Here is a 17,761-nt window from a genome sequence, read left to right as displayed (position 1 = left end):
GGTTTGTGATAAATACTAGCCTCAAGTATTCGTCACACAACTTGTTATTTTTTGGGACAGATCTTACGGCTTTTGATAGATCTCATAGCCACTAAAACATTGGATGAAGATAGATTGGCATGGTTTAGCTCAAAATCTTACATGTTTATCGTGTTTATGAATATATTGTATAGCATTATTGTATTGCCCATGTTTGTCTTTGCTACATGCAACAAACATTTATTTACTGGTCGATTAATTTAACTGTCGCGTTCGCAAAACTTACACAAACACGTTTAAAATCTACAGGTTGTTGATTTTTAAAAGGTTTAACTAAACTTTAACCAAACGTGACATATATTTTTTATAATCCGTGTTGGATGTTGTGTATATGAAAAAGAAAACAATGGGAGTTTTTTCTAGTATACCAGTAGTCTAATCTGAAAGAAAAAAGTACTTTGCTATTTTGATTATGATGCCACAGTATACGCTTTTCAAAAACGCTATAAATAGTAAAAACTCATACACAAAAATAATACAACATTATGGGATGGTTGACAGAACATCAATATTCCACGATTACATTCCAGAACAAAACAGCGTATCACGAACGCATTATCGTGTTTAAAAGATTATTTTCCAAGGTTTCCTGTAATTGTAACCGGTAACAGTACGTCATGACTTAAAAAAATTTAATATTTAAAAAATGTGCTTGCGTTAATACTCTGTTATATTTGTATATTTTTGTTATAAGTAAATTTTATAAAAATAATGCAAACAGCGGGTAGCAGATGTTAAAAAAAAATGTTTAAAATATTTATTAAATTAGATATAATATTATGTTTTTATTTTATTTTTTTGTTTATTTTTCCATACGTATATTTACATAGAATTTTAATTACAAAAAAAGTACATCTTAAAATAATTAAGCTATATAACTATCAGCAACGAGTCACGTGTTTTTTTTAAATTTATTTATTAAAAGACGAAATTCGTCAATTTACCTTTTTTTAATTTTAAAAAAGTGGTTTGAAATTTTCGACTTTAATAAAAAAAAATTCAGAAACCTGCGGTGTTTCAATTTTCTAAATGATTTTTTTCATATACCTTATTACTCCATCTACCAACATACATTACTTCTTTTCCGAAAATCTTTTATTATAAAATATATGTGAGGAAAGTCACAGATTTTTTTCCAACACTATAACAACTCTATACAGTGCCAAACGTCAAACGTCAATAGTCAATATAGTCTCTGGTCAATATTCAATATGTCGCTGGTCGCTGCCACTTGCCACCGAGTTAGATAAAATGTTTGAAATTTTCATTTTATAACCTCAAAATTAATAATAATTTATTTGACAACACAAATTGAATTTACATCATAGTCATTATTTCTTTTTTTAAGCTCAATTTCTTTAATCTGATATGAGACTCCGATTATTTCGTAAAAGTGATTTATTTTTCAGTTTTATAAGATTCAATTATAATATCAAATTATCTCCAGAAAAATCCGGCAATATGAATAAGGCTTACTTGCGGTATGTCAAAGGAGATGCAAATTATGAGCTTAATTTCATTTTCGTTGATCCAAAATTCAATGTAAACAGACAGTTTAATTTTATAAGACAAAGTGCAGAAACTGTCGGCAATTTGCTTAATAGAATTACAACAAACGTTGAAAAAATCGTTTCCAAAAAAAAACACAAAAAAAACAAAAACAGTCATAATGAAGCTGAACCTTCATCTATTTGTGTTGATGCAAAGCTCATTCTTAATGGAGAAGAAATATCCAAAGATGTTAACTGTGTTGAAGCGTTAAGAGAAATTGATACAAAGTTACATGTACTAGACAATCGTTTCGATATTATCGTGAATGCTCCATGGATTACTTGTATTTCTTTACCAAGCAGCATTCTAGCTGGTTTCCCAGTTTATCCAAACAAATTTGAAGGATATTTTTTAAAAAGAAACGACAGCACTTTCCACTGGTATTCTGCTGTTACTGATGGAAACAATACGTCAAAAGCCGAATGGGAAAAAGTTGGCGAAGGATACACTTATTTCACAACCAATTCTGATATCGGAAAACGCCTGAAGTTAGTGTGTACTCCAGGTAAACAATAAGTTTATCTCCTCCCCACATAGACCTTATATAAAAACACCACTAACATTTATATAGCTGAAGAAATAACAATCGTCGCCATATTTGCATATTCACATATTCTTCTTTTTTCCTTCATAAGATATTGAGTTTTTCTACTGACATGTCTTGGTGGATCTGCATTTTAATTATAATAATATTTTATAATTAAAATGATGATGCATTTTCCTTCTGTCTTTTACTGGATAATAATGATGAAAGAATGACAACAAAACTTTTTTCCTTTACCACTACTTGAAAAGCTGTTGAAAAATATATTGCTAAGCAGTTCATGTACATCAACTTAATGTGACTTTTGGTTAACTTAATATTAATCGCCTGTATTCATCATAATTTAAATTTAATCTGAATGTGTATCATGATTTTAATGTTATCTAATTTTCTCCTCGAGAAACATAAATTATTTTTTTCTGGTGAGAACACTAACTTGACATTCTCAATAAAAAATATTATTTGACCGTTAAACTTAAAAGTATGTACAAACGAGAACACCATTATTTTGCTTATTGGCATTTTTCTCTTGTGGGCCAATAATTGCTCGATTTTGTGGATGAATATATTAAAAATTTGGGTTGTCAAAATGGAATCTCTATTTTATAAATGCATTTTTTTAGTGGTGACTACATAATTGACTGTAATTTTTTTTTGTTGTTTTGTTCTTTAAAATCAACTATGTGCACGTTGCCGGCCCCTCTGCCTGGAACCAGTTGCCTTCAAACTTACGAATCATCGACAGTCCCAGTCAGTTCAGATCCCAACTAAAATCTCACTTCTTTAGTTTATCATACCCTCCCGTAAAGCGCCCTTGAGGTGATTTTTCACAAAAATGGCGCTATATAAATCGGTCAAATATTATTATTATACTTAAACTTCTGTGTTTTGTCCTTATTAGTGTGTATTCTTTCAATAAAAGTCTAAAAATGAATTAATGTGCACTGAGGGTACTTATTGCTCTATCAAATTATTGCCTTCAGGTAATGGACCTACATTTGGGCCTGAAATGGAAACATTTTCTCAATCTACTGTTGAAGCAGGTCCGGGATTTTGCCCCTTTGAAAACAGACATTCTTTTACTCAAGAAAATCTTTCTGGCAATAGGCGAGTAATACTTTTAGTTTATTAATGTAACACATAAATATTGATAGTTACTTGCTTATTTTTTTTGATTCACTGAGGTATATAACTAGAGTAAGCATGAGCGTTCCAAATATGGTCCCTCAACCTGCGACCAATTGGCATATGTTTGATAGAATGGACTTTAGTCTGTTGTGAGCAGTCCCCGGCTACTTTTAAACCTTTGTCTCCTCGCAATTACTAAAATGCCTATATGTACGCAGTATCTTAATACTGCACAAAGCGATGGTATAACCTTTTACCATTAGTTGGGCGAATAGTGAAACGGCAAACAAAGGTGATGCGTATGCGGAAGGGAGCGACATACTGAATATAACTTACAGTAAACCGATGTAAACAGTACATGCTTTTTACTGTAATACGTGTTTTGCCTGCCAAAGTCGACATGATATGAAATGGCAACACTTGCTCCCTCCGCTGGTCATTCCCTTTCCTTTGGGGATGACTTATTAGCTCGGATTTGTATGGAGTGTCATCTCTATATATTATATCTCAATGTCTTAACCACCGTTTTGTAATTGATAGTATTTATGCTATTATTGATGGTATTTTTATAATTTAACTTTTTTTTTAAAATAATAATCTCAGGGTTGTAAAAATATAAATTTTATTGCGTTCTTTTTTTTCTAAATTGGTAGCTACGAAACACATTTAAAATTGTCGATTCAGTATTTCGACCTTAGAGTATATACATCTTAGAGTCCGTACTAGTCCAAAGATTGTAAGAATTTATGAAAAGGGGGCGTGGTTGTATGTTTAGTGAAGACGTCTTTCGTTTCCAAATGTTTATAAAACAGGGTTGTCACAAATGCACGGCGAATTTATACAGAAATTGGTATGGGAGTAGGGAGTACAATAAAAATAAGCAATAATAAACATTATCAATCACATTGTTGACTACATAAATTAATTTAATAAACAAATATGCAATTATAATAAAAAAGTAAAAATGCAATAAAGTAAATTTATTGATTTTGAAAATTAACCAATTTGTTGAAATGTTGTCTCACTCTGACGGCAGGTTGTAAATTACATCTTTAAAAACTGGTTAAACGGGGTCTCTAATTCCAAAATATATTATTTATTTATTTAATTTTTCACATTCTTTCAGTGAGATAAAAAAAGATAGAATTATTTCCTCGGAAAGAATGACTCGGTAAAAGGTAATAGTAATAGGAGTTTGAATTTCTTGAACATTTAAAGAAATATTTGGATTTAAATGATTTAAATTACATAAATCCTATGTATAATGTATTTGAATTACACAGAAACAAATGCTATAATCATTGCTTAAATGATAGTAAATGTTTGTGGTGCATTTATATTGAAAACTACCAAAAAAACGTATTAATGTGAAAATTTATAATATTTGATAAATACCTGTGATAACTGAAGCGTTTTCTCCCTTTTCCGGTTCTATTGGAACATCCTTTCATGGCACAAGTCGGCATAATTAATTTTGATGTAATTAGCACTAAATACGTAAAACAATTATTAAAATAACGACAGAGCGTTTGACAGTTTGAAGCAATACTGCCCGCGTACGTAAAAAATAAGCATATAATTTGTAACCATACCTTCTGGTGTACCACAGGGTTCTCACCTAGGCCCTCTACTATTTAATGCACATACTTATGACATAAACAAATGTTTTAAATATTGTAAATTCATCTCTTTTGCTGATGACATAAAAATTTACGCCTGCATTAAATCTCTTCGTCCCCAGCTAGAATACTGTACTCCTATTTGGTCACCTTACTATAATGTAAGTATAAATAGACTAGAAAGGGTCCAACAATTTTTTTTTTAAACAGGTCGACTACCGGTTAAACATTAACTTTTCTAATCATGCTGAAAGTATGCAGTACCATGGAATAAACTCTCTTAAAAATCGAAGAATAATGTTAGACCAGTTATTTTTATTCAAATTAATAAATAATAAAATTGATTCTCCAAACCTACTTGAAAGACTTCCATTCCGTGTGCCATCTAGACCGACAAGACAAAATCTTCTGTTTTACACTGAAAAGGCATCAACAAACTATTTTAAACAATCTACAATACCTAGAATATGCGACCAATATAACAATATATTTACCAAGGCTGATATTTTTTGTGACAATGTATGTAAATTTAGGTCAAAAATCATAGAAATTTTGAGAGAAGCAGATATTTATTATTATTATTATATACATATTTTTTCATTTCGTTTCTTTTACATTTATTATATTGAACATAATTAAAATTATTGTATTAAGTGTAAACAATTTTTTTGGTGTGTGCATGAGTTTCTTACACTAATATACAAAGAAATTGGCAATATATGTGTACATACTGTTTGTTTACCTAATAAAATAAATAAATAATTATTGTTATAGATTCAGGGTTGTTTCCTACAATATATTGGCCGATCTTTATTGTGATTCTGATTTCACACGAGCGTCCCTCCATCCGTATTGTCCCCCATATGCTCTACAAATGGATTACAGAAAGCAACTTATATTCAAGGAGATTTTAGGTATATATTTTTCTATGTATTTTCTTGAAAATAGTTTTTATATTTGAGATCTTACTAATCTTACAAGAAAATATGACTGTGGTTATAAAGTGTCTTAAATTTGATTGTGTTACATCATATTATTGTTGTCACACTTTTATTTTTTTATGAATTTGTATCTTTTACAGGTTATAACAGCGATATAATTTGCTTACAAGAAGTTGATAACAAGATATTTGACTTAAGTTTAACTCCATTGTTAAATGATCATCGTTATGCCGGAGTTTACTGTAAGAAAGGAGGCCAGGTAGCAGAAGGTCTATCATGTTTCTACAGGACAGATCGATTCAAGTTAGTCCATGTTTAGTAATGTCTGTTTATTTATTTTTTTCTGTTACGGCACTTAATTTTACTTTATAATTTACATTATGATTTCTTAGTTTCAAATTTAAGAATATTGAATTTTATCATATTTTAAATCACAAAACAATAAATGTGCACGATTTATTAAGACAAATTATAGTATTTTTACTAGCAGGCAACTTGATTTTATTGAACATCATATTACTACTACTAGTTTTGAGTGCTATAGTGTATTTAATTTATTACGAATTATTTCTATAACTAAGTACCCAAGAAGTAAAAAATCATACAAGCTCAATAAATTCTTTCATATTTCTAGGCAGTTAGACAGCTTCTCTTGCATACTCGGAGAAGCAATTAAAACATCTCCGATATTTATTTCAACATGGAATTTGATTTGCGACAATGAAAAGTTTGTATCTCGACTGGAGGGACGAACGACAGCAGTCCAGGGTGTTTTATTGGAGTCGTTGGATAAGCCTGATGAAATTCTACTCATTGGTAACACTCACTTGTACTTCCACCCTGATTCTGACCATGTGAGGTTGATGCAGGGAGGACTAGTAATAATGTGGCTCCAACATCATATCGAGGAAACCAAAAAAAAGGTAAACTGTAATTTGATATTCTTTCTATCAGCATTTCGCTAGCTCGCTTGCCACATTTAGCCACCATACATGAGATCCCAGTTTTAATATCTGATGATGTTGACATAAAATAATTATGAGAAGTTTCTTCAATGCAAGATTTGATAGCCTCTAACTGGCATTTGAAGTATAACACCGATCATCCAATTTTATGTGATTGATCGGAGTTTTCTGCATTTTGGGTACCAATTAGTGGCCTATCCTGACTGAATAAAAATAATCTAAGTCGAGTCAATATTGCTAATTCATATTTTTAATAAGTCAATTTTCATATTTTCTCAATAAATTGAATGTTTGTAACACGACATAAACATAAAAAATAATCTGAACTAATCATATTTAACATCAAAATAAACTGTACTTACTTATAAGTATAACCTTTAATTTTAAAATATTTTTGTATTTTTTATTAATCTTTGATTACTTTTATTATTATTTATTGTTATACATACTTACATATATATAAGAAATTGGTATCTAATGGTGATTGGACTCATAAAGGTAATAAACCAAAATCAGTGATCGAACATCCCATTTCCAAGACAAACAAAAACGTTTTTTTCCGAGTACCTTAGCCTTGTACATGACACGTAAGGCTACTAAATACAGGGGTCCAAATATATATAATCCCCCTTCTGTACGACATTCACTGATATCATTCTCTAAACTTGCTATAGATTGGCAACTCCACAAGGTCAGAGACTGGGTTGATACCTTAAAATGTGGTAAATGCCAGCTTTATGGACATACTGCTTTAAAATGCCAATCTGAAGCACCTACATGCTCTCATTGCACTTTAATGGGCCACAATCGTGATAATTGCGATGAAATAAATATAGACCCAATTTGTGCAACATGCACTTATTTCCATAAGCCTGCCTCTCACCTTTCTGGCTCCTTAGTTTGCCCCGCCTAATAATCATACATTGCATTTCTTGGGTTAATCAATTTACATCAATGGAATATGATGTATGGAATAACAGCGAGCAAGCTACACCTCTATCGGCCAAAATTATTACTACCGGATTACAGAAGCTTGCGTAGCTCAAAGATAAAACATGAAATACATTACGTCTCCAAACTTCAAATTTCAGATTTACCTTAGAAAAAATTTACTTATGATTACAGTAAAATCTTGCAGCTTCCCTAAATGCAATTTGGTCTTTCAACACTCCTTTATAAGGGCTATTATTCTTTAAAATAAAACTGCTTCACTTAAGACAGTGCAAGTGAGATAGTATTATACGCACCCGTATAATGTGAAAAGGAGATAACGAATATGTGTATGAGGAGATAACATAGAAGTTAGATTAGGATAATACTTAAGTCCTGTACGGTGATTTATAAGTTAATTTGTTGTAAAATACATAATATTACGAATTTACATTTTAATCCTTAGTATCAGTATGAATACTTAAGTGAGTTTTCAAAAACAAAGATTTGCTAAACAAGAATAAAATATACATGAAATATATAAGGTTTTTAACGGACGATGACAGTTATAGGTTATTCTTCAGTATCCATATAATTTTAAAAAAGAATGTTTGAGTTATGATAAAAATGTTACTAGTAAATTAAAATTGAATAGTGTCAAGAGTAAATTATGCATAAAGAATAGTAAAATGTATAACTTACACCGTTTTGTGAATATTTAAGTGATATAAAAATCGATGAAAGAATGATTCTAAAAAGTAAAAAGGCAATTACATATTAGTGAACTATCGTTTTCGGTGGGGAATACTTTTAAATAATTTAGATTTTATCATTATTTACTAAGAAATAGTGTTTTACTTCAAGACTACGGTTGGCGTTCGAATCTTCGCGGGGTTCCAGTTTTTTGCAATTATGTTTTTTTTTAAATATTTTTTTTTTATTAATAAATTTCATAAAGAGTACATGTTTTTGTAAAATTCTGAACATATCTACTTTTACACATCTAGTAAATGTTATCACTGTAACTCTCCAAAAAAAGAGACTAATTCTTGTGCTTGGAGAGTGACTTACACTGTTTTAGTTGTTTATGTATAGGAGTTTATATAATTTTAAATACGATTACATGAGAAAGAAAAATAAAAACATAGGAAATATAAAGAAAAAACATAAAACAACATTCATACTAATTAGAATTTAATGTTGTTTTTACATGTGTTCAAATAATTTATTTAGATTAACTTTGAATTTATTTATCAATATATTATTTTTAATAGTTTTTAGTTAATCGGGAAGATTATTATAATTTTTTACACCTTTGAAGACAAAGCTATTTTGACCATGAATTTAGGAATTTAAATTAAATTTTTTAATTTGAATATTTTTTTGTTTGTTTATTAAATGTTTGTGTTAAATTAGAAAATATTTCAACTGAAACTATTAGCCGCTAGTGTCATTTGTTATTATAGATTATTTATCAAATATAAAATAGTCCAGTTTTTTGCAATCATGTTTTTTTTTTAAATTCATTTTTTGTTAATTAAATGTTTGTGTTAAATAAAAAACATTTCAACTGAAACTATCAGGAACTAGTGTCATTTTTTATAGATTATTTATCAAACATAAAATAGTCCAGTTTTTTGCAATTATGTTTTTTTAATGCATTTTTTTCAAAATTAGATGTGCGGATTAAAATAGAATATATTTTAACTGAAACTATTAGCCACAAGTGCCATTTGTTATATATTATTTATCAAATAGACCTTTTTTTATGTGCCAAACTACCGCTATAGACATTTTATCAGAATTTTTGCAGTTTACCAATCTAAAAACTCACCGCTCGCCACTGCTACTCACTGAACGCTGAAATATTATCATCTGTGTCTAGTATACGAGATTTGGGTATTATACTTGACACTAAATTTTCTTTTACAATTCATATTGAACATGTTATCAATAAATCCTTAAAACTTCTTGGGTTTATTAATTAACAGAAGCACAGCCGTCCATGCGCTCTGTAGCTGCAAGATGTACTGGGATATTTATTAATTGTACAGCGCCCTTGAGGTGATTTTCACAAAAATGGCGCTATATAAATTATCCAACTATATATATATATATACAGCTGACTTCAAAAATATCAATACCCTTAAAACTCTCTTCTGTTCCCTAGTTCGCCCGCACCCAGAGTATTCCTCTGTTATCTGGTCTCCGTATTATGATGTTCACATCAAGAATATTGAATCAGTTCAACATCGATTTTTAAGAAAGATAGGCTGGAGGTTGGGCTTATCCAGAGACCTATATACGTATAATGAGTTAGAAACTACCTTGAATATATCTTCTCTTCAAGACCGTCGAAATAAATCCGACCTTATAGTCCTATCTAAAATTCTCAACTCACTCTTTGATGCGCCTGAACTACTGAGCTCAATAAAATTAAATATCCCAACTAGAAACCTCAGACAAAACTTACTCTTTCATACCGATAACCATAGAACTAACTATGGTTTTCATTCCCCTATGCCCAGAATTCTTAGGTCTGCCAACAAACATACCAGTCTTGATTTCTTTGAAAACAAGTTGTCTTCTTTCAAACGATCACTGAATCAAATTCAATTATAAACACCTCTCTCCCGCTTCCACTCCCACAAAGTCTCCTATAAACCATCGAGTCTTTCTAATTTTGTTATAATAATTTTCTATGTGTAAATGTGTCCATAAAAATGCCCATTGGGCCTATATATAAATAAATAAATATAAAAAACTAAAAAAACACGACATAAACAACTCGAAATTTTATACAAATTTTCTTGCAGAAAACTCAAGTTGACTATTGATTCAGCAGTCATTTATAATAACATGCCTGGGACTTTTATAGTACATTTTATATTATTTCTGTTCCTCTGTTAGATGCCTGGAAAGCGGATATCGTTAGTACTCTGTGGTGACTTTAACAGTGTACCGTCTTGTGGAATCTTCAAATTGTACACAACTGGTGTTGCTCCGAGTGATTTAGAAGACTGGAAAAGTAGTATGTATTATAGTTTTTAATTAAATTTTTTTTATTTGCTTGCTTGCTAATGAAAATTTGAAAACAGACCATGAGAATCCCCCGTGCCCTATAAAATAAACTTATTTTTATTAGTTAATGATATTTTTATTAGTGTATTTAGTTTCATGAAATATCAATTCATAAGCTGATATTGCTTGTAATTTAATTGTTACCATTGCCTGCCGTCTACTCTATATGTGACAATTTTGAGAATAAGTAACTTTAAATACTAAATGAATTTTAAAATGTTCACACTCGTGTTGCCAAATGCTCTGAATATGAATTTGGGAACTTAAAAAATACACTATCTATGTACCGAGTAGCAAATAAAAGTACCTGCCTATGTGGGTACTTTTATTTCAATCAAATAATAAAAAATAAAATATTTAAATTGATGTATATATACAAAGGATTTTAAACTTTCTTCGAAGATAAAATCATTGTAAATATATCTCCCATTTGGGATGTTTTGGAATCACTTAGGCGCTCGTTATTAATTTGCACTTTTCGATTTTGTAATGCCATGAAATCGCCCCTGAGTAGTACCTGTTAAGGCTGTAGTCTGGTAAAACGCACGCAAAATGAGGAAATCATACGTTTTTTCCATTTTAAAACGAATGTTTTTTTTTAATCATGCAATAATAAAAAAACATAAATTAGATAAAAAAAATATTTTTTAAAGGTATTTCTGCTAAAAAATATACTTAAAAGTTTTATATAACTAAATTATAATTATTTTTAGACCGGCAGATTACGCCATTTAAAACTTAGACTAAACTTAGGTATCTGGGATTTCAATAAGACTAAGTATTGAACTAAAATTTGTTGTAATAAATTGAACATGAAAGTGGCCGAAGCCAAATTTAACTTTTTTGTTTTTGAAAAGAAATATAAGCATTTTAAATCACATACATTTTTGTGACATTTTCCTTTATTTCTACTTAAAATTATGCCTTCGGTAATACTTCAAAAAATATAAAAAATTGATATACTTTAGTTAAAATCTTTTTTTATAGAATTGTATTCTCTTTTTTTGAAAAAATAAGATGATTCTGGTTGTAATATTCAATTTAAAACAATATCTTACTGACTTTTTTATGACCATCAGACCAGCCCTAATCGTTTTCGGTCGGTGCTGTCTGCTGGTCTAAAAGTAATTATATTTTAGTTACATAAAACTTTCAAGTATATTTTTTATCAGAAATACCTTTAAACATATTCTTTTTATCCGATTTATGTTTTTTTTTCTTTTTTATTATTGCGTGATTAAAATAAAACATTCATTTTAAAATGGCAAAATCGTATGATTTCCTCATTTTGCGTGCGTTTTACCAGACTACAGCCTTAATGTCAGTCAACATAAGCATTCTCATTATAGTATCTCGGCTACGCCATATATTTCTCATAAAAGAATTCAGTTTGTTTCGGTTGTTACTGAGGTGGATAACGCGTCAGGTGTCTCCGTCCAACACGTCTGCTATAGGTACACAAAGCCACTTCAGGCGGATCCTGAAACATCCTGAACGGGTGATGCATCGGGTATTAATAAATATGCATCCTGTCCTCTGTGTGAATTGTTAAGCATAATAATGTTTAAATTTCAGATGAAGCAGAAGCTTTAAGTAATGTTACCTTAACTCAATCGTTGGCACTCTCCAGTGCATGTGGAACTCCAGAATTCACTAACTACACAGTTGGATTTGCTGATTGCCTGGACTACATATTTCATGATAAAGAAAATTTAAAAGTAACACAGGTAGTCAGATTTTTTTTGCATAACAAATTGACACTGTAATTATTCATGTTTTAGTTATTAGTTTATTAATGTGAAATAAATTATTTGTATTACTTTATTTTCAGATTGTTCCTTTACCGAGTATAGAAGAACTAACACAGCATACAGCTTTGCCTAGCATTGTATTTCCATCGGATCATATAGCATTAATCGCAGATATGGAATTTAAATAAAAAAGTTTAAGATTTATTTGTTTTATTTTTGTATTGTTAAAAAGACCAAGTTAGAAGGCTGATAAATGTAAGGAATAAGGGATGTAGAATATAAGACGGTGTTTTTTATACACATGAAGAATTCAGTAAAAATATATGTTTTCTAATAGCATTCATTCAAAAATTCATAACCCACATACTGCCTTATCATCCCACATCGGTCCATTGTAAACCGACGCTGAAGCTGGTACCACAACCGCTGCTATGTAGTTCATCTGCATCAGTCAAATCTTGAAGACCTTCTGGCATACCGCATTTCTTTGGTTTCAATATCTTAAAATTGTCAAGATCTGCCGATCCATATATGTATAAATATCGGGTTAAAACTTTTCAACTTTTAAAAATAATCAATGCTGGTAAAATATAACAATTGTTTAAAATCACCATTTTATATTTGTAAAATTGTTTATATTGCATAATTTCAATACTATTTACAATACAATTTAAAATACTAATTTATTGCAAAACATAACTTATTATTTTTATTTACATAAAATAAATCGCTTTAGGATGTTCCGTCACAAAAGTTAATCTTAAATGTTTTTTTTTCCCCACATGTATGACTAATTATTTTATTATCTCCACTTATATCCACAGGACAGTCACCCCGTTACGCCTGTTTGTTTAGAGTTTTTAGGGTTATACAGTAAAGAATGGTTATTAATTTGTTTTTTTAATAATTTTTATTATTCACATTTATTACTTCCATAGTAAAACTAGTTTTATTTCAATTGATAATTACAAAAACAATCATACTTTATGCTTGCCAAATGAATTATAAGATGGCTGCTATACTGAATCTTCTTTTTCATATATATTAAGCAAAATGCCACATTGATCATTCAACGTCAAATGATGTACAAAACTGTTTGAAAAACGTGAAAAACTAAAAATAATAATTTTGTTCAAATAACTTAATTAAGCGTTTTGGGTCGCAATAATGTTCTAAATGAAAATCATCATGTTCACTTGTTTGTAATTATTTGATGTTTTATCATCACTGTAGCCATAGCCATATATGAAGCAAAGTGTAGTCACGTGGAAAAAATTAAAATCCCAAATTAACCACTCTAGCGCAGTGATGACTATAACCTATGACCCGTGGGTCAGACACTGACGCACACAGGCTTTTTAAATGACCGATGTGTTGATTTGTATAAACTTATTTTTTATGCCATAAAAGAGAAAACAGACAGTAAAAAATGAAGTATATGTATCTAATGTCGAATTTATAAAAAATGTTTACAAATCGGCTAGCTGATTTTCGATTGTATCTAGTGGCTGACTTGGTTACCCACATCCTAGTACTAAAAAAAATATGAACAAAATTTTAACCACTTCTCAAATTAAAACACCACCCCTGATGGGGAATGGTGTAAGAGTACCTACTATTTAAATTGTGAAAAGTGGGGTCATTTGATGGGGAGTCTTACCTATATAGGATTCTACCGCTTACCATTGTTATTGTAAAATAAATTTCAAATAATAATATTAGGTAAAAATGTTCGAAACTCATTCTTAATACTATACTATTTCCATTTAGAAAAATTATTGTTAAAAAACACAGGTGATGATACAGTTCTAATCACCCGTATTGTGTTCTATTCAACCTAAGTTCCGGAACCTAGCTTATAGTCGCTAAACGTGAAGCAGCGAGGGTACAAAACTAGCATAGACAAGTAGTTTTTTTACTCTACTCGCGTTTTACAAGGCAGTGTTCACGCGACGACGATCATTTTTAGGAGCATAATTTCAACCAATCGTTCTATGAAGCGTGATATCTATTTAATTATACTTCAGGGCATATGGGTAATTATTATGTATTATGATATATTAACCGACAGTTTTAATTGTTTCTACTCACCTAAAAAAATAATTAAAATGCCTTATGAACGCGACTAAATATTTCTCCCAACTCCTGCTTGTTACATTAGAAATTGACTGTAATTTTTTTTTTTTTTTTTAAATCACTATAGTCATATGCGGATTTTGTTTTTTATTTCAAAATCGAGCGTTTTGTGTTATGTTGGTGTTCCTGTTATTGTTTATGGTGCCTAATACCACGGATCGTGTTCGTAGAACTAACATTCAACTTGAACAACACAGCAGCCATAAAAGATGAATTTTCAATATTTTTAACCAGATGGCACTGCTTTCGTAAAGTCCAAATTTCCTATACCATGCGCTCGTACGTCAGTTCAGTGGACGCATGACAGCGGTTGTTTATGTTTCTCGTGTCGCGCTCCGCGCTTTGTTGTACTTGGCGCGCCGTGAAGCAAAACTTTTTATTTTGTTTTTATTTATGTTAGAATATGTAATTTCGGTATAAAAGTGTTGTAAAATATATTTCTTTAATTGAATGTTGACAAGTGGCGATATGAAAGGTTCGCGTTGTGAACTGTGATAAATTTCATCTAACAGGTGGTGTTTTGGATACAAGATCTTACAAAATACAGTGTCAGTGATGCGGTGGCTACTAATATGTGTGGCGAGTCTTCTTCTAGGGGGTGGATCCGCAGGCCGCGGAGGAGTTAAGGAGACGGTGATAAGTGGGGATGCCGGTCTGCCTCACCACGGCCGCTGCGAGCCTATCACGATTCCGCTGTGTCAGAAGCTCCCTTACAACCAGACCATGATGCCCAATCTCCTGAACCACGCCAAGCAGGAGGAGGCGGGCAAAGACTTGCACCAGTTTGCCTCCCTGATGAAGGTGGGATGTTCTCCGGACTTCCAGTTCTTCATGTGCTCGCTGTACGCCCCCGTGTGTACCATCCTGGACGAGCTGATCCCGCCCTGCCGGCAGCTCTGCATCTCGGCGCGCACGAACTGCGAGACGCTCATGCGGAACTTCGACTTCCCGTGGCCGGAGAACTTGGAGTGCTCGCGGTACCCGGAGGCCAGCGAGGCCATCTGCGTGGGCAGGAACGCCACGGAAGCGGAGCGCACCGCGGGGCGCAGTCCCGAGCGGGGAGCGCCGCGCCGCCCGCTCGTGGAGTTCCGCGGGCAGAGCCCCCCGCCGGGCGCGAGAGACTACGGGTTCGTGTGTCCCATGCAGCTGCGGGTGCCCAAGGGACTGGACTACGCGCTGAAGCTCGGGGACGAGGCGGAGCCGGACTGCGGCGCGCCGTGCGACGCCATGTTTTTCACGGAGCAGCAGCGCCGCATCTCGCGCACGTGGGTGGGCGCGTGGGGCGCCGTGTGCGCGGCGAGCTGCCTGTTCACGGTGCTCACGTTCCTGATCGACCCCGAGCGCTTCCGCTACCCCGAGCGGCCCATCATCTTCCTGTCCGTGTGCTACCTGCTGGTGGCGCTGGCCTACGCGGCCGGGTGGGCGGCGGGGGACTCCGTCAGCTGCAGCGGGCCCTTCCCCGCCCCCGTCACCGTGGACCGACTGCGCATGGTCCCCATCATCACGCAAGGCACCAAGCGCGAGCTGTGCACCATCCTGTTCATGGTGCTGTACTTCTTCAGTATGGCGTCCAGCATTTGGTGGGTGGTGCTGACTCTGACTTGGTTCCTGGCCGCGGGCCTGAAGTGGGGTCACGAAGCCATCGAGGCCAACTCCCAGTACTTCCACCTCGCGGCGTGGGCTGTGCCGGCAATCAAGACCATATCCATTCTCGCCACGGGAAAAGTTGACGGTGAGTCGTTCTGCCTTTGTTTGAGTTAGGTTTATGCGCCGCGCCATGCGACCGTCGCGCCAGGAGCTAGGACTGCTAGCCAGCTAGCCAGTCTGGGCACTGGGTAATGGGTACTAGGTACCGACTGCAGGAAAAAGTTTCATTTTCTTCCTCGAGATATTGAATTCCGATAAAAGCGGAATCTAAATAATAACTTCTACACACCTTTTCCAATTTAAGATTAGGTACGTAGTAATTAGCGTTTATTTGCATTCGTTTTAGACGCAGATTTTCATACGGCAGTAAATCCAATTGTTTATAATAATCGTGTGGTTTCGTGATGAAGTTATTAGTAGTTGCTAGCAGCAGCAAACAGCAGCTACTTTAGAACCATGAAATCAGAAATCATAACGTCACGCGTTAACTCCGTATTAAGTATAAACTTCGTAATAATCCCTAAATTTTGACCGGTTGCGGAATTATTATTTTACTGAGGTATTGAACAAATCTTTTTGCAAAAATATATTTTTCTGCACTTGTAGAAATTAACAAAATAAGCCAAAAAGATGCACGTGCAGCCAAATTTCTGTTAGGTATATAATATACCTACTTATTTCGGAAATTAAATCATAAGTGCACGCAAGTATGTTTATCTTTGCATAACTAATTATTTAACATATTAAAACAGAGATGGAGAACCTTTTTTGCGCAGGGAATAAGATCCCGAAGGTCCTGCATTGTAAGTCAAATCGTCGCACGTCGGCTGAGAACTTAACCCTTATCTTGGCAGAACGAAAACATATTTTTTTACTCGTTTGATGGTTGAAAAGGCTTCAGAATAAAAAAAAAAATCTGTTTAAGTTTCTGCCAAACTAAATATGGTCAAGTAGTTTTGACTGAATACTATTCTACTAGTGTTTTAGTTCGTGAGAATAAAATAGATCATGTGTATCCTATAGGGATACATTGCCAAGAAAAGTCAAAAGGGTTGTTTTTTTGCACCACAACAGACCAGGAGGCCGAATTACAGTGGTGAATTACATCACAGAACACCCAGGCTTGAGAAAAATCACATTTTTAACTTTTGTGTTCTTACCGGGAATCGAACCCGGAACCTTCCGTGTGTGAGTCAAAACTGAGAAAGAAAAAAAACGGTGACTGGAAAGTATTGGAGATTTATCGAGAGTTCATTAGAATTTTCCGCAAGGAAAATTGAATACCTTCGATAGTATGATTTGTAATTTAGATGTGTTTTTTTTTCTAGAACACGGACCCAACCGACGAAAGTTACTTAAATATTTATACTAATATTACAATTTGTGTACGTAAAAACCTAATAAAAATATCTATAAGTTATTGATAAAA

At 33.0% G+C, this 17,761-nt stretch overlaps 2 protein-coding genes across 3 annotated transcripts in view; both read left to right on the top strand.

The window, feature by feature from the left end:
• The first annotated feature begins 1,217 nt into the window (after positions 1-1,217).
• On the top strand, positions 1,218-12,753 carry LOC148281477 (2',5'-phosphodiesterase 12). The gene is made up of 8 exons (XM_088226670.1): positions 1,218-2,095; positions 3,118-3,241; positions 5,656-5,795; positions 5,963-6,125; positions 6,457-6,745; positions 10,628-10,748; positions 12,374-12,525; positions 12,630-12,753. The coding sequence occupies exons 1-8, from the start codon at positions 1,408-1,410 to the stop codon at positions 12,735-12,737; spliced, it is 1,785 nt and encodes a 594-aa protein (XP_088082796.1). The 5' UTR covers positions 1,218-1,407; the 3' UTR covers positions 12,738-12,753.
• A 1,976-nt stretch (positions 12,754-14,729) lies between these two features.
• fz (frizzled class receptor) overlaps positions 14,730-17,761 on the top strand; it is a 199,926-nt gene continuing 196,894 nt past the window's right edge. For both annotated transcript variants that reach the window (XM_088226668.1, XM_088226669.1), the window contains exon 1: positions 14,730-16,417. In XM_088226668.1, the coding sequence (XP_088082794.1) occupies positions 15,241-16,417 (1,177 nt within the window). In that variant the 5' untranslated portion in view covers positions 14,730-15,240. The remainder of the gene's footprint in view (positions 16,418-17,761) is intronic.

Source organism: Micrasema longulum, unplaced genomic scaffold (assembly GCF_059751315.1).
Source record: "Micrasema longulum isolate JH-2025_06_02 unplaced genomic scaffold, ASM5975131v1 h1tg000454l, whole genome shotgun sequence".
In the NCBI taxonomy this organism is placed as follows: Eukaryota; Metazoa; Arthropoda; class Insecta; order Trichoptera; family Brachycentridae; genus Micrasema; species Micrasema longulum.
Note: the sequence above shows the minus strand (reverse complement) of the source record. Positions and strands in the feature narration are given on the sequence as shown.

Coding starts and splice junctions, on each gene's coding strand:
- LOC148281477 (XM_088226670.1), top strand. CDS start 1,408: ATGAGACTCCGATTATTTCGTAAAAGTGATTTATTTTTCAGTTTTATA. Junction 6,746..10,627: donor TCGAGGAAACCAAAAAAAAG/GTAAACTGTAAT, acceptor TTCCTCTGTTAG/ATGCCTGGAAAGCGGATATC. Junction 10,749..12,373: donor TTTAGAAGACTGGAAAAGTA/GTATGTATTATA, acceptor TTTAAATTTCAG/ATGAAGCAGAAGCTTTAAGT.